The sequence below is a fragment of the Myripristis murdjan genome, chromosome 5 (genome assembly GCF_902150065.1).
Source record: "Myripristis murdjan chromosome 5, fMyrMur1.1, whole genome shotgun sequence".
NCBI classification, from domain to species: domain Eukaryota; kingdom Metazoa; phylum Chordata; class Actinopteri; order Holocentriformes; family Holocentridae; genus Myripristis; species Myripristis murdjan.
The window spans coordinates 27,384,322-27,410,207 of record NC_043984.1 but is presented as its reverse complement, the minus strand read 5'-3'; the positions used below and the strand labels follow the sequence as shown (position 1 = coordinate 27,410,207).

Here is a 25,886-nt window from a genome sequence, read left to right as displayed (position 1 = left end):
GAGTCTATTCAAGCTGACAGTAGTAGTTGTTGTGGCCATGTGATGTTGTGGTGAAAGATCTACATTCTCCTTCTCTTTCTTCTTCTCCTTCCTCTTCTTCTTCTTCTTCTTCTTCTTCTTCTTCTTCCCCCTTGATGAGGGCCTGTCTCAGGAGGACTGGGCAGGCCTCCATCCCCAGAGGTTTCAGCCGCTCCATAGGATGAGCTCTGACTTTCACACACAGCTGTGGACTGTGAGACTGGGAATCCCCCGCTTTAGCTTCTCGTCACAGTAATATGTGATATAAATAAATATTAAGAAAAAAAATACGAAGTGGCGTTGTGTGAACTCTAGACCAACAATATATCAACTATTTTAATAAAGACTGACTTGGAAACAGTGGAAGTCATAAGCCTGTAGCCTTGTAAACGCTGCTGGATCTGTTACATGAACATTGACTGCCACCTAGTGGTGAGCCAGTAAAAATGAAACTTGTCCACAGTTTTTAAGTATTGTGAATGAAAAAAACAACAACCAAAAAACAAAACTCATGAAGTCGTAACTCATGGTAAAAGACACAAAGTCAGAGGAAACAGAGCCTGTCACTGGTGTTAAATGTTGTCTGTTCTGGGGGATTTCTCACCAGTCGACCACAATGTCTGTACAGATCATGGTTGAGTATTTTCCCCCCAGAAAACGTGGCCTGTTTTTGTCACAAGACAAAAACAGGAAGCCACATGCTAATTTTCTTTTTGCTTGAGATACTCCTCACAAATACTGACTGAACAAAAGTTTGTTTCTCTCTCTCTTTCTCTCTCTCACACACACACACACAGAGAGAGAGAGAGAGAGAGAGAGAGAGAGAGAGAGAGAGAGAGAGAGAGAGAGAGAGAGAGAGAGTGCATGAATCATGATTGCTAAGGGGAGCGTAAAAAAAAAAGAAAAACTCTCTTAGGACAATGCCAACATAGTCATGATTGAAAACTCACTTAGACCCTTAGTAACAGCTGGAGGTTAGTGACTCAGTGCTGGATCAGAGATGCACACACTCACACAGTTGGTAGCCACTGCTGCGCCGATACCACCTGTTTCAATTGTCAAACTTGTGTGCCCTTTTATCGGCAAGGCAAGGCAGAATATCAAGATTATGCAAAGAGATGAGATCACTAATAAACAATGACTGATTTGAAAAAGCTCTGATGTTGAGAAGAGGTTGCTTTGCCGTGCTCATACAGGTTTAGATTAATATTTAGATTAATTTTTAACATAATGTAAATTATATGAATTAACAGCATTCTTTGTGTAACCCTTAGTGATTCTAATTGTAGCAGCGACGCTGTCCTGGTTCGCTCTTGTGCTTTGAACTTTCTGTACAGAGCGTCTCTGAGTCTCACTTTCACTAAGGGGATTTCTTGTGAGGAGCTGTGGGTCATTATTACTGTGCCTTCAAACTAAGTAAACTAATTTACATTAAGGTTGCCTCATCTACCCACCACCCCCTTCCCCTCCTGTCTGCCTCCATTCTCTCTCCCCTTCCCCTAATATCTGTCAATAAGACATGTATCTGGAGAAATTCAAAGGATCACACTGTGACAGCACCATGTATGTACAGCATTGCGTCCAGACTATCACAATGCTGCTACGTTTACAGCCAGTACTGTGTGACAGTATGCCCTCCTCTGGGGAAGGTGGATCGCTACATGTGGCTGAAGAGAATTAAACCAGTAATCAATATTGTTTGCACAAACTCATGCTTGTGCAATAATGCCTGGGCCATCATAAATGAAGGGAATCTATCTCAAAAGACACAAAAACAAACAAACAAAAAGTCTAGCCAGCACTATCTTCCCTGTTTGCAGAACTTTGTCAGTCCTGCAAAAAGTGGCCTGCAGCAAGATTTAGCACATCTGAAAATGTTTTGTAAGAACAATAGGTAGAGTTTGGTGACGGTGTGTAAAAATAGGCTGGTGTCAACTGTTTTCCATATTAATAATTAAAGTGTTAGTGTTAGTCTTTAGTGTTTGACAAGGATCATCCATACAAAAATAGGTACTTATAAAATAGGTTGTTCCAAGCTGTATGTTTTCTGTTTTCAGGAGGCATGAAGCGATCTTCAACCAAAATTAAAGTTTCAGCTTTTATACCTAACTGCATCTTTACTACTGCAAATGACCATAAAGCGCGTTGCATCTGTGTGTGCATAATTTTTGTTTGTGTGCCATTTTCTTTTATCTACTAGATAAATTATTTCCGTGGGCGCTGTGGAAAACAAACAAGTGACAGTGTGGAGTCTGACCATGCTGAAGATTCCCTCCAGGCAGCAAAGACGAGTCCTCCTCAGCACTGAAGACAGACAGCAGCACACATGTAGTAATGACGCATCGCCCGTGACAGACATGGAAACGACTCTTTTTAGCGGTAGTGATTTATTCAAACATTCATAGTTACTGTTTTCTATTGTGCTACATGGTAAACAAAGTACGAAACTCAACAGAAAATAAAAAAAAAGGAGAAAAAGTGATGCATACCCAATCTGACCGCATGAAATGATGAAAAAGTCTTCTGAACGTTGCACACTACACATGCTACAAAAATATCGCTACTCAAATCAAGCAGAACTCTAGTCAACAATATCATACATTATCAACACACCCTGCTCTGTCCACTAACTGCACACAGCTGTCACATGGGCACTGTGTTAAAAAAAAAAAAAAAAATGTTCATGGCCACTGGAACAAGCCTATGATTGCATCCATACAGCTGTTCACTCACTGTTACTCAAAAGAAGAAACGCTCGTCCTCCTGCAGCTTTTCCACCTGCAGCCCAACGCCCAAACTGTTTATCCATCCAGTAATTTGAGGATGCTGTCCCTCTCCTTCAGTGCCTTCCAGGCCTGGTCTTTCTCCTTCTTGGTCGGCGTACGTTTCTTCTGCCTGGCTGCCATGATGCGCCGAAATCCCTCCATGACCTCGTTGTCAGACATCCGGACTCTCTGCCTCAGATCCTGCTTACTCATCTCCTCCCTCGCCAACCTGTGAGGCAGAAGCGGCACACAAACAAAAAGAGTCATCCTGTTGCTTGTGACAACACTGCTACCAAGTCCATTCGGTTGTTGTGCTTTTCGACAGCTGTGACTGTATATCTTTCCCGGCCAATCATCGTCTTGAACGTGTGGAAAAGGTTTGGTAAGCACGTTCCACCTTACTTTGGAATGTGAAAATAAACACTTGGTCGAACTTTCTTTGGTTCGCTTCCCTGTTAACTAGCTTGACTTGCTTATCTCACGATGTTGTGGGAGCACTTCCACGAACCAATCAGTTGTTGTGGTAGCTGCTACGGTGAAAAGTACGTTAGCTAGACAATGATCAGAGGTGCCTGACCAGTTCGAGTCTTGCACAAAAAAAAAAAGTGAAGTGCCTGCATCAATATTTCTGTTAAAAATAAGGTGAATATCTCCGCGGCTACAAAACTCTACAGAAATCTGTTTTCGACACGGTTATTCAAGTGAATTGGTTATGTGTTGATGTCTTATGCCTTCTGCTGCTTTTAATCTGTACAGCACTTTGGTCAACCCTGGTTGTTTTAAATGTGCTCTATAAAAAAAGTTTGAGTTGAGTTGACTTATACTGGAAATAATACATTTTATTCCTAAGTCGCTTTTAATTGAGGATTATCTCAAAGTTCTGCAGGTTTAAAAAAATCAAAAATGCAGTATATGGGATTTATATGTCGGTAAAAGAGGAAGATGAACATGATGAGAAACCCAGTGAACACGGCTGGCTGACTACAACATTAAATGGGTGAATGGGCTGTGAAAGTATTTTACTACTTTCACTTTTGGTTTTCAGCATCTGCATTATCTCAGGCTTGCACAACCTTATAGGTATATTTTGGCCAAGTTAGTTGTACCTGCACACTGTCATTTCTTGGTAGACTGTTCTAAGAAAAACTCTGTTGGCTGCTGTTGTTGGGTTACACCATGTAATGTCAATGCCTGTATCCTCACCGCAGCAGCTCCTGCTTGCGGGCTCTGTTGTGAGCGCTCAGGGCTTTGAGCTCTGCTTGTCTCTTGTGCAGCTCAGCCAGGACCTCGTCCTCAGAGTCTCCTCCTGGTCCAGGTCGCTCCTCAGAGTCCAGCAGTCCCTGCGAAACCAGCTCCTCCTTGATCCGTGCCTCCAGGGGGCGTGTGTGAGGAACACTTGGAGACACAGAGTGGGCAGGGGATAGAAGGAACAAAGACAAATTTAAGAGTCTGTTCAGCAGATGAAAATGGTGAAGTGAAAATGAGTTGAAAAGCAGGAAATCCTCCCCAGACAGACTATAATATTACAACTCTTGAGCATTTCATTCCCCGAGACCAAACACTTTCTGTCACCGTTATTTCCCTGCTGTTATGTAAACCAGACACCAGAGTGACCACTCATATATTTGCACATATTTCAAGATTTCTATGTAAAACCACACTGGTGTTTTCAGCCTAAATCACACAGTGAGGCTGTAACAGAGAGGAACATTCGATCCTCACTGATTAAAGCACTGAGGGTTCGTCCTAGCTGTCATAATGAAATTCTGGTATCTGATATGGACACCGGCAGGTTGATAGGAGTGCTGTCATGTAGGAAGAAATGCATCATGGGCTGAAGGATGAAGGTGATCAGTCAGAATTATGTTATGGTGGTTTGTATAATTCATGACTGGACCTGAGATCATGCCAGAAATGTGTCTGAAACCAGAACTCAACCAAAACATAGTTTTCCTCGTGAAGAACTGATGCTGGTGTTTCTGTTATTTAGACCATATCTAGTACAATGAATAATACAATGAACAAGGAATACCTAAAGGCTTTGCCCTGGCTTCGAGGAGAGGTCCCAGCGCCGTCGTTAGCATCTTTCCCTGAAATGTCCGGAATAGGAGAATCCTCCATGGGGGATATAATGTTCTCCTGGAAGGGGACATCCAACATTACCATTTATAGTCACATTCAGTGGTGTCTCAAGGCTCAAACACTAATATGTTTCAGATGTTGTATCTTGAGAGTGACATCACAATTTGCTGAAACCACAGTGTATAAACTCGAGCTTATATCAGAGAGAGCGTGCAGGATCAAAAGCTACTGCAGAGTCTGACCTCGACGAGGGCCTGGAGCAGACGCTGGGTGAGCGGCCCGAAGGGACAGCCGTCCTCTGGAGAGTCGTGTTGGGACTCGGATTTTTTCAGCAAGGAGTCGACATCTGGAAGGACATGAGGCTGAGTGTGGAAGCTGAACACATGCTGAGCAGTAACTAGAACAGGGTGGCGGTGCTATGGGCAAACACCATGTAGCCCTTGTGGAGACAGGCTGCCATGCTCCCTCACCTTTTGCGTCCAGCTCAGAGAGAGGCCCTCCCATCAGGTTCTTCTTCTTGTCGTTGGCTCGTGCTCCCTCCCTCTGCTCCTCCAGCAGATCCTCCTGAGCCCAGCGCTGAGAATAGTGTTTGCCCAAAGCAGGGATCTACGATTTACACAGACAGAACCAAAGTGGTCATTGATGCACTACTATTTATCAGTGAATTATGGACTGGTGTGTGATCTTTACAATGATGCTAAATAAAAACAACCAGGATAAGTCTCAAATGATGTGTTGTATGTTTGTATAGCAGAGCTTACATAAAATAGTAACAAGTGTAAAGAGCTTTATGTCATACTTTGTAATATTCAGCTTCATCTTCCGGGGGTTTCAGAAGCTCCTCTAGCAATCTGATCTCTTCATTTGTGATATCGGCACAATATGGCTCGACGGACGCCCAAAATCTGAAAACCCAAAAACATTTCAAATACAAAGCAACTCATTCCTATTATTTTTTCTCCAACTGAATCAGCCTTTTCTATTACCAAAATTTCCTTCAGTCAATAAATGTCTTTTCACGTGAATAGCAGGCTCATCCTTTCAAAAACAATGGATTGAAAAAAAAAACATATGAAGTAATTTAAAATATGGGATGTCCAGTTAAGATCTAACTATGATGAATAGAATCTTATGTTTTACCTCTGTTCTATACAATTTTTAATTTGTTATTTCAATTTCCAAGCACAAAATTAAGAGAAATTGATGAGCAAAGAACTTTGTAAATTTGGAAATAATAAGGCAGGTATAACACAGCTATGACCGAGATTATAAAGAGCAACTGTTGCTGACCTGTTGGGCGCGTCGTTTTTCGGCGTGCGGGGAATGTCTTGTGGGTCTTCTGTAAACTCATACTCTTGGACTTTGGGCTGCAGGTTTTTGGACTTGGGTCTGCCAGGACCAGGCCCCGGTCCATGACTGCCTTTGCCATCTACCTTCTGCTTCTTGGGTTTGTGGCGAGATGATGCAGAGGGGTCCGGGTCTTTTCCCAACTTCAGGAAGCGTTTATCTCCCTTCTTGTCCTGCCAGTCTGTGAGGATCTGAGATGCAGTCGCCGATGTCAGCCAAAGAGAAAGGAGAGGATCAACGCACTGGCATATCTGAGACTATAAAGTAATGACTAGTTAGTAGGCATGGGGGAAAAAAAATAACTCACTTACGTAATCACATTTTTTAAATGATTTTCAATGCAGTAATAAAAAAAAATCAACTTAAAGTAAAGATACTGGTATCATATGAAACGATGTGAGGAATCTGTTGGTGCCAAGCACATCTTGCTAGAGGGCAAAGTTGCTCCAAAGTTAGGCTAAATTCTGGCAAGGGAAAATCTGGCATGGCCATTTTCAAAGGGGTCCCTTGACCTCTGACCTCAAGATACCTGAATGAAAATGGGTTCTCTGGGCACCCATGGGTCTCCCTTTTGCAGACATGCCCACCGTACGCAAATCCCTTTCAGTTTGGGGCAAAAGCCATGCAGTTTTTTTGTGCATGCAATACAAATATGTTATTTTGGCCTATTCTAAAATGGTATACTGGGGCCTAAACAGTTTTGGAGTTGCATAAGAGTTTGATTTGATTTGATTTGAAAACTTTAATGTCCCCAAAGGGCAATTTGGTGTACAGCAGTCGTCGGCACAATCAGACACATAGAATAAAAGCACAGAATAAAGTAATGAAATAAATAAGAATTCATAAAATACAATTAACACATAGTTGTCATAATGAATGTAACAGAATGCAATCTCACAGCTGATTTAAATATTTAACAGCTGAAGGTACAAATGATTTCAGGTATCTATTAGACTTTGCCTTCCTAGAAAAGGCCAATCTCCTACCTGATGGCAACAGCTGAAACTCTTTGTATAGAGGATGCTGAGGGTCTGCCAGGATGGCCTAAGCCCTCCAAACACACCTAGCCTGATAGAGCTGGCTAAGATCACTAAGATTTACCCCGATGATCTTACAACACGGTTTAACAACACTTCCCAGACTGTTTTTGTAAACTAGGTTAAGATTGCCGAACCAACAAGTCACTGCAAATGTGAAAATAGACTCAACAAATGACGAATAGAACATCTTCATGAGTGAGCTCTCAATATGAAAAGTCCTCAACTTCCTTAACTAAAACAATCTCTGGTTGACCTTTTTACAAATTCTGTCTGTATCGGCCTCAAAGCTCAACTTGTTATCCAGAATAGTTCCCAGATACTTATACTGGCTGACTGTCTCTACTGAAAGTGGTGAGACAACTGGGTATGTCTAAATACATATGAAATGCAGGGGAAACAAATAGATGGATAAATTGTGTCTGACCCTTTATGAGACACTGCAGCAACCAAATCCATTTACAAAAAGTCTTTCATACCAAATGCAATAACTCGGCTAAACTTGTAAACACCACTCACACTGGAACCATGTCTGTTATTGCTGCCTGTACTCTGCATGTTGCGTTTTTAATACTGTGATTTACTGTGATATGTTTTACCAACTTGTGAGGTCAAAGTAAAAAAAATAAATAAAAAATCCACAATACAGATGATGCTCCAGTGTGCTGGGAGGCCTGCAGGAGGCTGCTCCCCGGCTCCGTGCTACCTGTCTCTGCTCCTCCAGGGCTCGGAGGCGGCGGCTGGCTGAGGACAGCAGCGTCTCCAGCTCCAGCTGCAGGGTGTCCAGCTCCTCGATGCCGATGCCATCGTCCTCCGAGCGGCCAAGCACAGCCGTGTAGCGGGGACACACCTTGACGTGCTCCACGGGTTTGAAGTCGTAGTATTTGAGTGGGGGGCAATCCTTCAACTCACTCATGATGCCGCCAACACCTGGAGGAGGAGGAGAGGCACACGGCGTGGCGAGTTACAGGTGCGCCAGTTTCTCACACACAGTGCAGTGTGCAGGTGAGGTGCTGCTCTCTCTGTCAAACACACTCTCTCTATCTCTCTCTCTCTCACACACACGCACACACACACTCATGTATACCTCATAGACTGCCAGGTAGCCGCGCTTAGCAGATCTCCCCCATGCAATGACGATAACCGATCCAGTCGCTCATAAATCTCATTAAACGTCCATGTGGCTGCACATATCGCAAAAAAATCACATAAATTATCCTATTAATATTTACGCCGACTAATTGGTAGGCTGTTGATTGAATATTTAGGCACAATGATATTCACCGTCAGTAAATGGCGTCCATGATGGGAGCGACCATTCAGGTGCGAAGGGGGGGGACATCAGGTCGAGTCAAGGTGCATTTGTGCTATTTTTAGTCGACAAAATAAGGAATTTAACGACTAAATGGAAATACAAACAAAATGATAACAGTTCATAAGAGAAGCTTTGACTTATTGTGATATCAAACACCTAACCAAACCCGGAGAGTTGGAAATACACAAACTTAAAATGCAGAATGGTATCCTCGGTCGAAACCATGTTGAGTGGACTTAAATTAAATAGCTTAACACCAGACCGATAATTATCACAATTATTTGGGTTTAAACGCAAATAATTAGTTATTAAACTTTTTATTTTTCAGAAACGGGTTGGCTAAAAACGGCTGCTAAGCCTCAAATTTCCCCTTAACACGACGAGATGGGCGATTCCTAGAGTGTGTTCGTTTTAATAAAAGGTGTAAGTTTGATAGGCGGGGCTTCTTATCGCTAACACAGCAGCTGCGAGCAACCCGCCCTCTCAAAACAAAGATGTTCAACAAAGCGAGCGCACCGCATCTTTACTCGACGATGTAAAGATTTACGGAAGCGGAGTCCCAGGCGTGGCAGAGGAACTTCCGCCTTCTACAGCACAAAAATGGTAAGTCCACTGCTAAACCTTTACCCTTTTTTTGTATTAATCTCTAACTTTGTGTCCGTGTTTGCTGTGACTTTACCGCCGACGCCAGGTTTGGTAAATCAGTGTTTTTGTGCCAGAGGAGGTTCCGCGGTTGGTTGCATTGCTATGGGCGTGACGACGGGCATCCTCGGTGTTGCTTTTTTTTTTTTGCAGAAACTAACCCAAGAAGTGATTGAGCCGAGCTGTCTTTCCTCTTGGCCTGTTCATTATGTTCACTTTGGCTGGGAGCTCTGCCAAACTGGAGTCTTTAACACCAGTAAAAGCTGCCCAGAGAGCTGTGAAGATATTAGCTGTGTGGCCAGTGTGTAGATGTAGATTAAAAGGTGGATAATCCGTATGACCTGCAGTAGGTGATCATCACCACCGGCAATGCAAATATATATATCAGTTATGTTTTCAAAGAGATTTGCAGGTAACTTGCATCAGTTTAATATCATTTACTTGGATGTTCACTGGTCATTTTTGGCATTTGCATTTCTGGAAGCCTAAACAGGAAAGGAAACTGTTCTCCAAGTGAGAATTGCCTGCAGAGTTTAGGTGTGTTTAATCTTCCTCATAACTGTAAATAGCTCTGTTTTATAACTGAACAAATGTAATCTCCTAAGTCCTGGGTAGCCTGATAAATTCAGGTCGCCCACATAGCCTGATTTTTAAAAGCAAACCCATCATTTGGCAGAATTTCTCCTGCAGTGTGACTGATTTTTTTTTTTTCTTCTTTCTTCCTTCTCTTTTCCTCAGACAGCGACACTGCGTCCTTACTTGAACGCTGTGAAGGCCACCTTGCAGGCAGCCCTCTGTCTGGAGAACTTCTCCTCTCAGGTGGTAGAGCGCCACAACAAGCCAGAGGTCGAGGTCAGGTGTGTATAATCGCACAGTAGAGATTTGAGTTTGCATTCTGGCTGGCTGTCCCGCTGCCTTGCTACCACCACCCACTCTCCCTGCTCTGCAGCGGCTTGCAGGCCATCCATTAGGTTCATGCAAGTGCAGACTTGCTCGAGCACACGTTAGAAAATCCAGCTGGGGAAAAAAAATGACACAAGCATGGGCAAGACTGCTAGATGGTATGCTTTCAAAAGTCGTTGTCAGTCAAAAACACTGACATTTACATTCACGGTGTCAGGAAGTTTTACATTTTCCACAATAATGATAATATATTCATGCAGGGTTTTTATTAATTGGAAGATATATAAGCTTTAAAAGCGAGCAGGCCTGTTTTTGATGATGTAACTGATGAATTATGCTTTGGTTACAGGAGCAGTAAGGAGCTGCTGCTTCAGCCCGTGGTGATCAGCCGTAATGAAAAGGAAAAGGTGCTCATCGAGGGATCCATCAACTCTGTCAGAGTCAGCATCGCTGTCAAGCAGGTCAGAAAAAAAAAACAGGATGCCATTCATTCTTCGCCTGAACATTTCTCCGTTATGAGTTGATTCATGTTTATTGAAAAGAATTTGCTTGATGCTGCCAAAGTGGCTTTAAGATAAACGTCTGTAACGACTCGCTGTCGCAAACTTTAGGCTGACGAGATCGAGAAGATCCTGTGCCACAAGTTCATGCGCTTCATGATGATGAGGGCCGAGAACTTCTTCATTCTGAGGAGGAAACCGGTCGAGGTGAGAGAGAGAGGAGAAAACACTGTAGGTTGTGCAAGCAGCACAGAAGAGAAAGATAAAAATAAAAAGGGGAATAGTTTATTTTTAGATGCATATGTCATAGATGCACAGCCTTTAGACATTCAAGAAACTGACCTGTTTGAAAATGCCCTTTGCTACACAAGCAGCGCATTTAAAAACAGCAACATTGTAGACAAATACAAAATGCATGTGCACAATTAAAACATACAGAGTCATCAGACAGAATACTAGTTTTCCCAATCAAGAAAAGACACTACAAGACTGTATTAGATGACTGTATTCACATGTTGGTCAGTCTCTCTCTGGCTCATGGAATTTAATAATTTTGGTTTGTTTTTTTTTCTCCCATCTTGCATTTCTGTGATCCAGGGGTACGACATTAGCTTCCTGATTACCAACTTTCACACGGAGCAAATGTACAAGCACAAGCTGGTGGACTTTGTCATCAACTTCATGGAGGAGATCGACAAGGAGATCAGCGAGATGAAACTGTCCGTTAACGCCCGCGCCCGTATTGTTGCCGAGGAATTCCTCAAGAACGTAAGAGATTTGTTCTGTCTTTCAGTTCCATGAAGAAAATACCTTGACTGACTTTTTTTTTTTTTTAATCAAGAATTTATTTGTTGCACATATGTTTTTGGATATCATCATGTGATATCTTGGGTTTTTCTGCATAAATTCGATTTACAACCAGGATCAATGTTTTGGATGGTTTAAAAATTTCTTCATAATAAAAGACGTTAATGAGCTGATATTCTTCTCTTCTACTCAGTTCTAAAGGCAAAGTGTCCTCCCGTGGCTCCGCACATGGAGGGGAACGCCTCAAGGGCCAATCAGCACAAGGAATGGCGAACTATCGGAGTGAGCAGCCAATCAGCGAGGAGAAGTATAAAACGTGACCAATCTGGCGATGATGCGCTTTGCACACGTCTCTCGAGCGTTCCCCTGTATTCGTGAATATCGCTAACTGTATATAATGAAATATTTACCAGTTTCATTTTTTTCTGCCACTCAGAACAAATCCCCAAACCAAGGCGGGTCCTTTAAAGTATTAATCAAGTTGATATCCATGAATACAGGGGCATAGAGAATGTGTTGTTGCAAATAAAATGGCCTGTATTTTTTTTTTTTTTTAAATATATTTTTTTGTATGTACGTCTGTACGTCTTCTACGTCCTGTACCCAGTCTGCCATTGTTGTCTCGTTTCAAATTTGTTTCTAAAATTCTCCGTTCATGATATCCATGTTTTGAGAGGAGGAAAGTAATCAGTGTGGCATTTTATTACATGGAATATGTGCTCTCTTTGAGTAAACCACCAAAAATCCACATATGAAAATATTGAATGATAAAATAATCAATAAAACTCACGATTGTTTATACTGATGTTGGGTCATATTTAGGTATTCTTAATCCAGCTTCTTTATTCATGGCTTAGCGTTTGTGCCGTCCTGTGTGATTCTACTGACTTTTGATGAGCAAGTTGGTTCTTTGCTGTTGAAATCAGCACTTCTGTCACATCTGAGCTTAGCAACTGTTATTTCAGGTGTTGAAAAGGGGAAGTAGGTTAAAGTGACCTTAAGCTGTGTGGGAACCATTGTGGTGGTATTCATGCATGACAAAGCACTTTTACAACTTCTCTTCAGCTTACTGAAATCCACTTTACAGCCAAGAAATGGAAGCAATTTAACACTGGATTTAACTTTTTTTTTATGAACTGTAACCTTCATTTCCTCATGAATGTTTGCTGTGCATGCACGGTCTTCTTCAGCTCTTAGTTACTTTAAATCTGCTGCCCAACACAACCAGTCCTCTGTTTACCACTGGAGCAGCTGGAGGTCGACTGCCTTGCTCAACAGCAATTAAAATATAGCGTCTGAGGAGGAGAGGAAGGATCGTGTTCAAATCCTCAACCCAGGCATTCTCCGGCAACTCTCTGGTTATATAACTACCAAAGCCTCCATTTAACATCTCATCTGAGGAGGGATACGCAAAGAAAGACACGAGGGGACGGCGACAGGTTAGTGTATAAAAATACATCTTTATTAGATTGCAGTGAGCTTGAGGCAAACATTTTGAAGTAATGACCCATAAAAACACCTTTGAGCTGTGCTGCATGTCTGTGCTCCAAATGCCTCGTGAACCCCGGCGTGTTTCACACAAACGGATGAAACGTAGTGTGGAGGTCAAGGTTCAACTTCACCAAATGCATGCATGTGTCGTGAGCATTTCAATTTCCGTAACACGCCTGTAAAAACAGGTCTGAGAATTTTGTTTGCTGCACACTACACGTCTAAAGAAAGCTGTTGTGCCATTTTATCCGTCATTATAAAATTTTAATGACTGTGACCTTAGAAAACACTTAACAAGGAAAATAATGGCCTAATCCTTTCAGTGCATCTGAATCTCCAGTCAAAATAGATAATTGTTACATAGAAATGTCATCCAAATAGGTTTAAAACCTTTAAAATTGCACATATCACTAAAGACATCTTCACATATAACAATGATTGGACAGTACAGTGACACGTCAAACGTACCAGAAAATCACAATAATTAGTTGAGAACCCCACATGGTTAATACTGAACACAAATGTTACAGTAACCTTCAGTGTTAATGCTACTGCTGCACATTGATAAACACATTGAAATCATACTAAAAAGAGCAACAAGAGATATGATTCTGCCATGACCCAAGAGTCAAAAAGCCCTCTGTGCATGAAAATAATCCACTCATACATACATACACTGGACCAGCTGTGCTTAATATTGGCTCTTAGATATCATCTAGCTTACAAATACGGGCCCAAACACTCTTCATGTTGTGTTGAGGCTTTCCACTGGATCCTTCACAATAGTGAGCTCCTCCGAATCCCTTTTCACAAAATGGAAACAAGAGGGAGAGACAAGTGTGTGTGTGTGCTCGGGCAAAAGGTGTGGGATGGGGAGGCACGTCACCCAAAACAGCCACCAGTGTGAGCAGGTTGTGCAGATTGGGAGGGTGAATAAAAACACGACAGAGCTCTCCACAAAGGAAAACAGAGAGACAGAGAGATATATAGAGAGAGAGAGGCCCAACTTCCACCTCGCTGAGTTACAACGGCTCAGCAGGCAGTCAGAGGTGAGGAGGGACAGTCTGCAAGGCATCTTCAGATGTACGATGGACGTTTACATTCTGAAAAGAGGAATGCAACAGTGTCAGATCCCTTTTTCTCGATCACACACAGAATGCCTTAGCCAAGCTCAATACAACTGGCAAGGGGGTTTGATGCATCAGTGAAACAGCAAAAAATTTGAAATGCAAGTAAAACGATAGAAACAGGTAGAAAAGAGGCACACCGACGTGCTGTTAACATCTGTGGTTTGATTTCCAGGAGCAGCCCTAATCCCTGTGTTTACTGTGTGAACCGCTTGGAGATGGCTATCAAAATCAATTAAAGTTTGCATACTTGACTTTTAAGCATTAACATCCAATTCAAAGACTAAGCTCTTAATCTAACATTACGCCGGCATCATTTTATGCATGGACTCGGTGTACGTGTTGTAATCTCTCCTATGCGAGGCAGAACGAGATGGCTGTGTGACTAACAGTGAGGGTTTTGTGCCCTACAATGAATGGCAGTGCTTCTTATTGCTTCCCAGCAGAGCTTTGCATATGAATGGCTGTCCAAATCTGTGTACTTAGTGTGCACAGCGGAGTACAGTTTGGATATGCAGCCGAGGAAGGGCAGCGTATCGAACATTTGATCTCTAGGAAGGAAACAGCATCCTCTTTTGATCTCCATGTTGTGCAGGAAAGCAAAAATATCCATCTGAGCAGCCTACACACACACACGTCTCCATGATAAGGGCTACTGCAGCGTGTCCTGGTTTCTGTGGTACTGAGCGATCGATGCAAATGTCATCAATCACCAAAATCCCAAGTTTGAGACGTTAAAGGTAAACCGTTTTCATTTCGAGCTTGCCAAAATAAAGCACAACAAGAGTGTGATATGGATGCATGACGTGCAGCAGCACTGGTCAAGTTGAGTTTATTCAGAGACAGTAAACAGAAATGACTTCCTCTTATTTCTGACCAATGACATGAAGACAAGACCCTTCACATTACTGGAGGAAAGACAACAATAAAGCAAAGCACTTCTGTGCCGCTATGATTTTCTTCATACAAGATTGTTGGTGAAACTTAATTTCAGATATCCTAAAAATAGAAATAAACTAATGGAAGAAATTATAGAGAGAACTAAAAAAATTAAACTGCTCTTTATGTGCAAAATGTGGCAAATGCACAACATTGTTTCATTTTGTGCAACACTGTAATACTAAGACATGTCAGCAGATTACAGTTTAGTGATTCTTACCACAGTACATATAAAGTATACAAGACACTGATCAAAATCAACATTGTGGATCCAGAGACAAAAGTACTCAGAAAGTAAACTACCACTTATTAATACTACTTCAAACTTATGTCATTTCAAATGAAAAGTGCCGTAGCTTCATTGCGTCACAGTTCCGAGTACAGTAGTGATTCACAAAAACCTTCATTGGCTTTTCAGTCATTCTCCAAAAATGAGAAAATGCATATGACACTCGATGAACTGTGCCATAAAGATAATAGTCAAAAATTATAAACTGGATTCCAGTTAATTACCACCATACTATCAAGTCCTAAAATGTAAGAGGAGGGGGAAACAGACAAGTGTGGAAACTAATCCAGTCAGAGGAAGGTGGAGCAGAAAGCTAGAGTCGCTTGGTTGGGTGGGTTTGTGGCTGAGGAAGCCGGGTACAAGGGGGAGGGGGGTAAAGGAGGGTAAAGGGGTTTGGGGGTGTGTGTGAAGGGAGGTGAGAGAGGGTGACACTGCCTCATTGGTGAGCTGGCACTGTTAGCAAAGCCTCCTCTGACATCCGTGACACCTCTACGTTCTGTTCAACGATAAAAACACACACAGAGCGGGAGGCATCAAATACACATGGGACACAAGAGAGCCAGTGCACACACTAGGCGAAAGAAAAGAGAATTAACGGGATGTGCATTTAAAAAGGAAGCCTTAGGATTTATACATGGATTACAAAAGGAAAAAAAAAAAGTGAGGTTTTTGCCTCTTGTTAGCTTATCTTGGCAATGCACATGAAAGAAAAGGAAAACTGGAACCACTGCATGCAGGTTTTACGGCTTATTCTTACTACTTACTAAGGAGATTTATTGATATTATATAATAAAGACTTTCAAAAATCCAAAACTTTACCTTGAGTGTGCCTGGATTGCTGTGTATGCATCCATCTTTTAATCCTTACATTATAACATTTCTGATACATATATTGATCGCTTAAATCTTTTGAGCATACTTAAATCTCACTGCAAAAACAGCAATTTTCTCCATGCATACGTATTATTACTATAAATATTATGACTATCACATAAGTGTTTCTGGATTTCTGGCCTCCTGTTTTCATGCTCTCTAGCGCCATTATGTGCACATAATGCACATAGTTTTGATACAACTTTACACATAATGCACATATGTTTTTACAAAGTTATAAAATATGTGCCTTATATTTCTTATTTCTTTCTATTTCTTGAAATTTAATTCTTCTCTTGAGAATTTAGCAACTGCAACAGACCAAATTTCCCCTTTAGGGATCAATAAAGTAGTTATGATGAACTACTGTAACACAATCGACTTGGAAGCATATTTACCTAGAAGGTGTGAGAGTGAAAATGAGGAACATGCAAAGTGACAGCATTAGTCACAATCTCTGTGTCAGGGTCTGATAAGCTGTCACACACTGATTCTGGAGACTTGACCAGCAGAAGTGACTGCTGTATATTTGAACGCTGCTGTGAAATACCACATCTCACACCATGATGTGCAGCACTTGCACGGGCATGTGAGCAAATGGTGGCCTCCTTACCTTCCACAAAGTGGGTCAGTTGTTGCGTGTGTGTGTGTGTGTGTGTGTGTGAATACCCACCTCCGGTCTGTCTCGGTGAGTGTTCACTGCGTCCACATTGAGGCTGATGGACTCGACTTTACAGCCTGAGGACGCAGAATATAGACTCAGTCATTATTTGTTCAGATGCACAAAGAATTTCCACTTGTGTTTGGTCAACAGGTGCAGAAAACACCGGCAGGAGGCTGGTCTTACCATAGGCCACTGGTGTTAGCTTCAGCACAGTGTGCAGCGGGCACTTCAAGTAAGGCAGCTCCTCTGTTTGAGGACAAATGCACAGGAGTGACAGTTAATGAACAACCTGAGATTAAATAGGGAAAGTCAGTCCCTATATATTTTCCTGATATGCTATACATATACTGTGCATGCTACAGCTATCAGTCTTTATCTTTAGGTAAACTTTTGGTGTTGATTGCTAGTGTGTTGTGGAGGCTCCTCTCGCCTCTCTACTCTGTAGTACTGAAACAATCAGCTGATTAATTAATTGTCTATCAGCAATTTAGTCATTTTTCAGGTAAAAAATCCACTATAGTTTCACTGCATTCACTAAGATTTGCTCCTTTGGGCTGTTTTGGCTGCTGGTCAGACCGAGGAAGTAATTTAAGACATCACTGCCTGCCTCTGATGAGTATTTGCCATCATTTTTGACACATTATAGACTAAATGATTAATTGCATTAGCTGCAGCGCTACTACTCGGTCTTGTGCTGCCTGCCAAGACAAAAGCCTAAAAGCCCACTGCTGAATCAGGAGTGCTTCTGCCAGAAGAACGAGCTACACCGACGTCTCCAATTCTGTTACATTTCCAACTCTATCTTGGGACAGAGAGTAGTGAAAAGCATAAATTAAAAAGGAGTATTTTTAACGGGATATGATTTCTACAGCGCCTTGGTCTTTAAGCAGCAAATTCAGGTTTATCCGCTAGGAGTGACACTATGAAACCGTTTCACAGTAAAACGATCACCGTGTGCAGAAAATCATTTTTTTTCATAAAGGAAAAGGAATTAAAAGTTGTACAATGACAGTAATAGCAATTATTATTATTATCATTATTCTGATTGTTGTGAAACTTTAACTTCAGCTTTGGCTGTTAAAGAAACAAAAATCACTATTACACGTTCATCCAATAACAATATGCAAATGTTGAGGTCATTTCTGATTAAGTGCTGTAATTTCCATTTGTGTGTGTGTGTGTGTGTACATGCTTTCCCTCCACCTGCCTTGCCTACAGCTTCATTTAGTGATTTCCTACATCTCCAGTTTGTTGCATTTAGTTGGGGGTTTAGACATATGATGGAACAACAACAGCAACAGCACAGTAAGAGCTTCTGCTGAGAGTTGTGTCAGCTGGCTGCTCCTCAAAACACAGCATGTCTTGTGGCTGCATTGCATTTCGGTCTATCAACACTGTTAACTGGAGAAAGCTGCTATTTCTTTTTCTTTTAAGATAGATGTCTCCCTGCGAAACTGTGAACTGTTTTAGACGGGTGAACTTTAGTGCTCGACTCTACATGTGCCAAAACTCTACACAGGACATCATTCTCTGTATTTGGGCTTTTATCCACAGGAATAACATGAATGCATCACCAAACAACAAAACGGGCCAGTGAAGGTACATTGCCAATAAAAAAAAAGAAAAGAAAACAGAGTTATTGTTTTAGGGCACATTTTTGTGGATTTAAGCGCACGGCACCGTAACAAATGCACTGTGGGACTACACAGGCTGTGCGCTTGTTTGTTCGTGGTTCTCTGTCCTCATGTGGCCTTACAGACCGCAGGAGGTGCAGCTGAGGGACTGACCTGCTGTCTTGTCCAGGAAGTAGGCCAGCAGGCAGCGCATGACGGCCTGGTGACAGATGACCAGCACGTTCTCCTGCCTCTCCAGCTCCATGATGACCGGCTCCAGACGCTGCACCAGGTCCTCGTAAGACTGCGGGGCGGCAGAGAGGGAAAGAGTTGGACAAACAGGACAAAGGGAAACCAGACGACTGTTGTCTGAGAACTGACTGCACTGCAAATGAAGATGATTTCATTCAGGGGACCTCTACCAGTACAGGACCTGGAGTCATATGAGTCATTACAAGCGAGCGCTGGTGTTATTCAAAGGGACAGTTCACCCAAAATACAGTTTGCGGGTTGTTCTTGAATGTCAGGTTTGCTATACCCTATTTACAGCTTGTCTGGCATCATCCTTAGACATAGAGACCATCATTTCACCGGTTGCTTCAGTATTGATCCTGATATCAATGTGCAGCAGGCTCCCACTCAGCTACAACAGCAGTCAATTCGCAAATCATAAAGAGCTTTGAAAAACCAGGATAACGTTACTTGTCTGAAATGGGAAGCTCAGCGTGTACTCTCAGAATATTCTTCACAAAAAGGGTTCGCAAATTGATCATTAAAACAAATATGCTGCATTTGGAAGAGCACCATTTTATTTCACAATCCAAGCACTAACTTGCGCTGTAGCTAGATGTTGTCTGCTCAGCTGGCAGAGTCCTACGCAGAAGCAGCCAAAATTAGTCCCAGAGGAATACTACTGTCTAAGCCCATAACCACTGACAAATTGCTCACTTTGCAAGTCCTTTTTCAGGAGAACATTTTGCGAGTATACAGCAAGCTTCCCGTTTTGGAAAAGTAACAACATCTTGGTTTTTCAAATCCATTTATGATTGTCCAATTGACCACGATTATCGCAAGCAGGAGTCTGCAGCACACCGATATCAGGATCAATACTGAAGCGGCCGGTGAAATGATGGTCTGAGGACGATGTCAGACAATCTGTAAATGTGGCCTAGATTCCAAAATAGTGAACTTGTCCTTTAAGCTGGAACTTGTTACCAATTAAACTCTGAGAACACACCCAGGGCCATTAACGCTCACAGCAAACAACATGCACCCACATTTTTTTTTTTTTTTTTGGCAGAGACGGAGTGAACACAGACTAATGTGAAGAGCTTGTTTGCAGTATCCTGGTATTTAGCCAAATCTGTCTGACACGCGCATCTTCCAAGCTTGGGCTCATTAACAGAGTGTAAGTGGCCATTAGCCATCTGGATGTAGTTAGAGTCTGGGGAGTGTGTGTGTGTGAGTGTGTGTCTGTGTGCGATTGAGACAGAGAGTGAGAGTCTTTGTATCCAGGGAGGAAAACCAAGTCAGCGTTATGAAATCCCAAATTTCAGACAGGGACACAGTGTCCACAAGCAAATTTTTTACAAAATAAACTCATGGTTCAAAAGTTTCAAAATCATGTCGCTGCGTTGCACAAAACATGTTAAAACTCCGACAGCATGAAATGAGCAGGATGACCGAGAGCCTCACCTCTCCTTTGGGGTAACGATAGCGATATTTGTCCTGGTCCCTCAGGGCAAACTCCAGGGGATAGTTCTCCTGGATCTCTTCATACATCATCTCCTCACACACACCCTGCAGACATAAAACACACACACACATACATACAGAGGTTAAACTCCATTAACACTACAGTTAGGGATTGTAAATTTTAACATGTAAAAGCAGAGGGTCTGGTACATACCGCGTCGATCTCATTGAGGACCTTCCACTGCTCATAGGGCACGTTGAGAGCCTCGGCCGTCTGGATGGTTCTCTTCATCTGGCTGGTCCAAACCTTCAGGTCGCTGATGCCCTGCTCCTGGATGAACTGGCCCAGGAACCTTGCAAACTGGGTGGAGGAGAAAGACAAAATAGAGTCGATAATGGGTGGAGGAAAAACAGAACCAGAATGACATCATGCTCATTTCATTTTCTTTCATCTCCCAGGACGGCGGTCAGCCCACTCTGTGTTTTATCTGGTTTTCCTAATGTCTTCTCTTCATCTCCTCTTAGAAAAAAACGAGCGGCTGCTCTTGCGTTTGAGAGGTTGCCGTACCTCTTTGCCCCTGGCTGACAGGCCCGAGTCTCCTCCGATGCGACCCTTGACGTTGAGCTCGCTCTCGCCGTGGCGGCACAGGTAGATGGAGCGCGGCGTGATGTGGATGTTCATGAGGTAGTAGACGATCCGACTCTGGATGTGGTCCAACACCCGGTTCACCAGGAAGCGCCGGCCCACGTCCATGATCTTAATGTAGGAGAGATCCCTGAGGCAGACAACCATGGAGAGAATTAGACTAAAGGCCTTCCAGTTTGCTGTTTTATAAAACCTAATCCATAAGTTTATTATGAAGAATGATGCAATTTAACAAATGATACAGAAGGTTACCACATTTATTTATCTGAGCAAATGTAGAGCTCTTGCTGCAAAAATTAAATCCTATTGGTAAAAATCTCTATTCTTTATACCACACTGAATCGTGTGAATACAAGATTTGTTACCCCGTGTTTTGTCACGTTGCTGTAAGCTGGGCAAATTTTCTCTCTGACTTCAGTGGAAAGATTAGCAAAGTAAACGAGTACTGATCAACAGGGCTGGGCAACAGAGAGAGAAATATGAATAATATTAATAATTTGTGACAAATCTCAGTTTGAGAGAGATTTTTTTTTTTTAAGTATTTGTGTTTTATCATTCATGTAGATAAAGGAATTGTGTCACAGTAACTGATTATCATTATCTCATCCTAGGTTTACTGTGGGATATTAAATGATGATAGTGACTTATTGCCTAATCCTATTGATAAATGAATCATAATGTACCAGGAACAACCGTCTCGCTGAAACTGAACCTTCTCCTTGACACACTCCTCATCCCCGCCGCTTACCTGTCCAGACTTTCATCCAGAGTTTCATAGGAGTTTTCATAGCACTTGATCCTCTTCATAAAGTCTTCCACGGCCTCCTCCGTGTTACAGTTGGTGTAGTCGGGGCTGCCCAGCTTCACTTGCTGATAAAAACAAACGAGAAAAGGCAAGGGGAGTGAGCACAGCAATGAAGCAAGAAACAAGCTTTCTGCTGACGTGAACATACATAATGAGCCGCTCACCACTATGTTCTCCTGGATGACATCAGGGTCTTCACACACAGACTCCACAAAGAAAACCTGCATGAAGACGGAGAAAAGGGCAAAGGTCAGGTTCAGTGCGGCCGACGTTAACGCAGCATCCTCACTCAGGACCGTGAGCCGCCGTGTTTACCTTGAAGCCATTCTGCTCGGCAAACTGGATGATGGTCTCCCTCCTTTCTCTGGTGGTGTTTGTCGCATCGAAAACCTGGATGAAACACAACCACGTCATATAAGACGTTATATCTCTTCACAATCCGGCAAAAATGGGACAACTTTTTCAGCGTTTTGAGGCGACGCATATGAGCTGTTTAACCCACCGCCACTTGGCCTCCTTCATCGGTGAGGTATTGTCGCACGTCATTCAACGCCGCTGAAGCACACTGTCTGCAAAGATCACAGAGGAATGCAGTCAAAAATGTCACATGACAGAAACGCACTGTCATGAGCCAGAGAGAGACAATTAACCTTTCTTACTGTCTGATCTTTAACCCCTCTTCATTATCTGGACGGAAGAACTCGAAAGACTTGTAGATCTTCACATACTCCCTCCTGTATTGCCCAACATTGAACTCTGTTGGGGAAAAAAGAGCAGAAAGAGGGAGAGAGAGAGAGAGAGGGACAGATGCAATCAGCTTTCTATCCATGTACAGACCCATGGTGGATCCATTCCTGTCATACTATAGATTTGCTTTCTTTACAAAGTCATCATACTTCAGCCAAGTTTATTAGCTGAAGCTGATAATCTCGCAAGCTTGTACCTCTGGTGGGGACTCCAATCCAGTTGAGATAGCGCGTCAGCTTCTTGGAGATGTAGGTCTTCCCTCTGGCAGGAAGGCCCACAGTCACGATCAGGGTCGGACAATTCGTCATACATACTGGAGACAAGAAGGAGGGGGAGATAAAGTTTCAGTCATATGTTGGTCACACTTGATAAGGCGGTTTGAAAATATCTGCTTTGAGTTTTCACCGGGTAATGTGCTGTAATGTTGGTCACACAGTTTATCACAAGGTTTCGAAAAACTCCTACAAATGCCTGCAACACTTTCGAAATTTACTCCAGTGCTATCTTGATATGTTATGTAATTTTTAAAAGAAAAGGTGAGCAGTGCAGATCTAATCTTAACACTCGATTGCCTTTATCAGTGTGTGTATGAGCTTTCCTTTTCGGAGAATGTTGTCAGCGAGGAACAAGGGTCACTGTGTCAAAGTTGCGAAAGTTCAGCAAGAAACCGGAGACCTTGCAGCTTTTTTTTTCCACACCAAGACACACTGTGGTAAAACATGCTACTCAGAGAACGAAGTGAGACAGCACTCCATTCACAACATCTTTTTTTTTTTTTTTTTTGGTTAAGACACTGTCCCTCCATCAGTAATGAATGATGACTCAACAACAGAAGCAGGAAACACACAAAAACACCAGGTTTTCCCTTGATTGGGAGTGAGGATGAAAATATATTGACACATCATATATCTCAAAGAAACATCTAAAAATGCCCAGTGAGTGTTTTTTTATTTTTTATTTCAGCTTTGACGATTTAAATTCTAGTCTTTTGTCTCAATGCCGATTTTTTAGGTCCAACTTTTAATTGTTTTTTTATTACTTTTACCTGGTAATGCAAGATTTTGGAATAATCAACCTTTTTAAAGCAAAATGAAGCCATCCACAAATGTATGATCATTCAATGTTACTGTATGCTAAGTGGTTTTGTTTTAAAAAAGGCTTTTGGGGTTAAATATTCAACAAGATAGAAAGTACGTGACAGTTCTGCCAGTTGTTTTTGATGCCCAATACCTCAGAACTGCACTCCAAACAAATATGACATTAAAGGGGCCAGGGTCGTGATATTATTGACATTTCTAGGCCAACCCGACCCTCATATCCCTTCTCAGCCAGGCTCTAGCGGAGAAGCACTGACCGCACAGAAACATGTGAGTACCAGCTCAGTTAAAATGCGGCACATCCACAGAGCAAATCACTCACATGACTGCAGGGATACAATTCCTGTTTACCAACAAGTGGTGATTGACTTGGCATATAGTAACAATGAGTGCACATCCCTACCAGTCCTTTCTCATCAGTGCGGGCAGCCTTCATCTGCGGTGAATATCAACCGTGCAATCCCTTCTTACATAACTGTGTAAACCAGATGGCTGCAGGAGCGAGAGATCAGGCGGAGAAATAAACTAAACACCTCTGCTATGCTATCTGCACGGGTTTGCTGGCAGCTTGTAATTATATCAGTCTCGCTGAATAGATTGATGGATGTAGGGTAGATTTTTTTTTTTTTTTTTTTTTTTAAGTTGGGCCACCGGGGTGATTGTGGGGTCAGGCTGCGTGCGCGCAAAAGTTAACAATGTATCCTCATGCGGAAGAGATGAAATTGTCAATTAAAATCCTTTGAACCACGGCTGAAATCGACCCACATGCGCGGTAAAAACGCAGGTTAATGGACACTTGCCACGTCGCGATACGCACCCTTTCTTTGAGAAATGTGTTTCTCAGGAAGGCCGTTTTTACAGGGCACCCAGATCTTCTTGAGGGGGTTTTGGGTCAATTCCCGCGGATTTGGCGGCGTTTCGTCCTCCATCCCGGGTGGCGGTGAATCGGAGGCGGCCTCGGTGGGAACACGGGGCCTTTTCCTCTGATGCTGCTCTGAAGGTGATCGGTCTTTCATCCGCGCTACTCGGTGGTGATGGTGAAGAGGTCTGGCTCTCCTCTGCTCCTGTCACATGGTGTGAGACCATCCGAGGGCCGTAATCAATGTAATACGGGCGCAGCAGCTCGCACCGGCGACCGTAAATAACAGCCACTGTGCTCCACCACAAAACCCCCGTCATGCTGAATGCTTGTGTCTCTCGAATACGCAAATACTGGATATCATAGCACGGCGCAATATGTGAAAATGTTACCGATTTACACTTATACGCAATTTCTACGGACTTTGTAACATAATAACCGGTTTTCTCGTTATGTGTGAGCTGAGCAGCCTATAGACTCGCTACCATGCCGCCGAAAAATAAGCCGCGACAAGGTCAACAAGCCTGGCTAGTTTCTTTTTTTCCACAAAGAACCAAAAAAATAGTTTTGGACAACTGGCATTCACTATCTTTGCTACAGATGTTACATCTTTTACTGTTGATGCAGAGCATTGGATAGCGCCGCTGTGGTTCCAGGACCACGGACAGCGCAGTTTATTGGGCGTAGTCAGGTAGGGAGCCCCCTGGCGTCTGCTGAGAAACAAAAACTAAATCATCAGGTCAGGGTTTACAAACCGTGCTCACACAGTTTAGACACCTGATTCAACCTGAAATCCTAATTCATGGATTCAGGGATCACAGATTCTGTAGCCTAATTCACTGATTTGCAAACCGTGCCCACAAATTCCTAATTAAAGAGGAAAGATTTGCCTGTTTTTTTCATCTGTCGCTCATTAGCTGCAGATGAAATAGTTGGTGTATTTCAGACTGTTGAAACTTTGCTGTTGCAATATTGCAGACATGCTGGGCGATGTTGGCCAACTCCCAGAAGGCCATGATCAAACTTTTGTGTAGACCAGTTTAACCAGGGTAGGCCTATATTAGACCACGGTTTGGTCCAGAGCCGAACCCTTGATTGAGCCACAACATAGAGGATTTATTCTGTAGGCCTCAGGATGGGTGTGTGTGGTGAGGTATGGCATCAGTACTGCAACGATGGTTTCTATACTGGCTTAGTCATTTCAATTATCATAATCTACATTGTGATTAGACATTTCTGTTGCCTGTGTGGAAGAAAACAGACTGAGAGGATAAAAGCTACACAGATGTATTTGACTCAGTTTAATCAGCTGGCTAAAGCACATGTTCAAGCAGTAATTGTCAGTTAAAATGGACTTCAGTTAACAAACTGCTTATGTATGTACATATGAGTCAGTGGAAACAGTGGTAACCAGTGGAAGAGTTGAGAATTGATTATTATCTCTGGCAGCGACTCAGTCCAACTTTACGAGGGAATGAGCCCTGAAATTTTCCCTTGTCACCTCAAGTGTTTGGGCTCCTATTAGGGGGCTCTGCCATTTTCACCAGGTACTGCAAATAGGGTAGTGAGGCAAACTAGAGCCACCAACTCCTATAAAGATATTCACAATATTGGATAAATATGGA

At 42.6% G+C, this 25,886-nt stretch overlaps 3 protein-coding genes across 4 annotated transcripts; 1 reads left to right on the top strand and 2 right to left on the bottom strand.

Moving 5' to 3' along the window:
* Positions 1-2,388: 2,388 nt before the first annotated feature.
* Positions 2,389-8,939, bottom strand: tada3l (transcriptional adaptor 3 (NGG1 homolog, yeast)-like). 2 transcript variants are annotated; one of them, XM_030051087.1, is made up of 10 exons: positions 8,534-8,939; positions 8,337-8,433; positions 7,956-8,179; positions 6,156-6,403; positions 5,665-5,770; positions 5,336-5,471; positions 5,108-5,211; positions 4,816-4,922; positions 3,987-4,178; positions 2,389-3,012 (listed from the first exon to the last, which is right to left on the bottom strand). In XM_030051087.1, the coding sequence occupies exons 3-10, from the start codon at positions 8,163-8,165 to the stop codon at positions 2,820-2,822; spliced, it is 1,296 nt and encodes a 431-aa protein (XP_029906947.1). In that variant the 5' UTR covers positions 8,166-8,179; positions 8,337-8,433; positions 8,534-8,939; the 3' UTR covers positions 2,389-2,819. The 2 variants fall into 2 exon arrangements, with proteins under 2 accessions (XP_029906947.1, XP_029906946.1); XM_030051086.1 differs by having other exon boundaries at positions 8,337-8,939.
* Positions 8,940-9,015: 76 nt separating this feature from the next.
* Positions 9,016-12,221, top strand: LOC115358935 (actin-related protein 2/3 complex subunit 4-like). The gene is made up of 6 exons (XM_030051088.1): positions 9,016-9,167; positions 9,945-10,063; positions 10,459-10,570; positions 10,721-10,816; positions 11,207-11,377; positions 11,610-12,221. The coding sequence occupies exons 1-6, from the start codon at positions 9,165-9,167 to the stop codon at positions 11,613-11,615; spliced, it is 507 nt and encodes a 168-aa protein (XP_029906948.1). The 5' UTR covers positions 9,016-9,164; the 3' UTR covers positions 11,616-12,221.
* A 2,607-nt stretch (positions 12,222-14,828) lies between these two features.
* On the bottom strand, positions 14,829-24,506 carry pfkfb4a (6-phosphofructo-2-kinase/fructose-2,6-biphosphatase 4a). Its single transcript, XM_030051084.1, is given in 15 exon segments — positions 14,829-15,758; positions 16,809-16,873; positions 16,983-17,045; positions 18,587-18,716; positions 20,108-20,212; positions 20,322-20,468; positions 20,676-20,883; positions 21,502-21,623; positions 21,723-21,779; positions 21,874-21,948; positions 22,061-22,127; positions 22,218-22,314; positions 22,502-22,618; positions 24,220-24,310; positions 24,312-24,506. Coding segments are annotated over 15 exon segments (1,581 nt in total). The 5' UTR covers positions 24,489-24,506; the 3' UTR covers positions 14,829-15,698.
* Between the last annotated feature and the right edge of the window lie 1,380 nt (positions 24,507-25,886).

Excerpts from the sequence above, each read along its gene's own strand:
- tada3l (XM_030051086.1), bottom strand. The coding sequence starts at position 8,165 with ATGAGTGAGTTGAAGGATTGCCCCCCACTCAAATACTACGACTTCAAA. Across the intron at positions 6,404-7,955 it reads CCCTGGAGGAGCAGAGACAG|ATCCTCACAGACTGGCAGGA; the intron begins GTAGCACGGAGC and ends ACTGCATCTCAG. Across the intron at positions 5,212-5,335 it reads CTCTGAGCTGGACGCAAAAG|ATGTCGACTCCTTGCTGAAA; the intron begins GTGAGGGAGCAT and ends ATGTCCTTCCAG.
- LOC115358935 (XM_030051088.1), top strand. Across the intron at positions 10,064-10,458 it reads AAGCCAGAGGTCGAGGTCAG|GAGCAGTAAGGAGCTGCTGC; the intron begins GTGTGTATAATC and ends CTTTGGTTACAG. Across the intron at positions 10,571-10,720 it reads TCAGCATCGCTGTCAAGCAG|GCTGACGAGATCGAGAAGAT; the intron begins GTCAGAAAAAAA and ends CGCAAACTTTAG.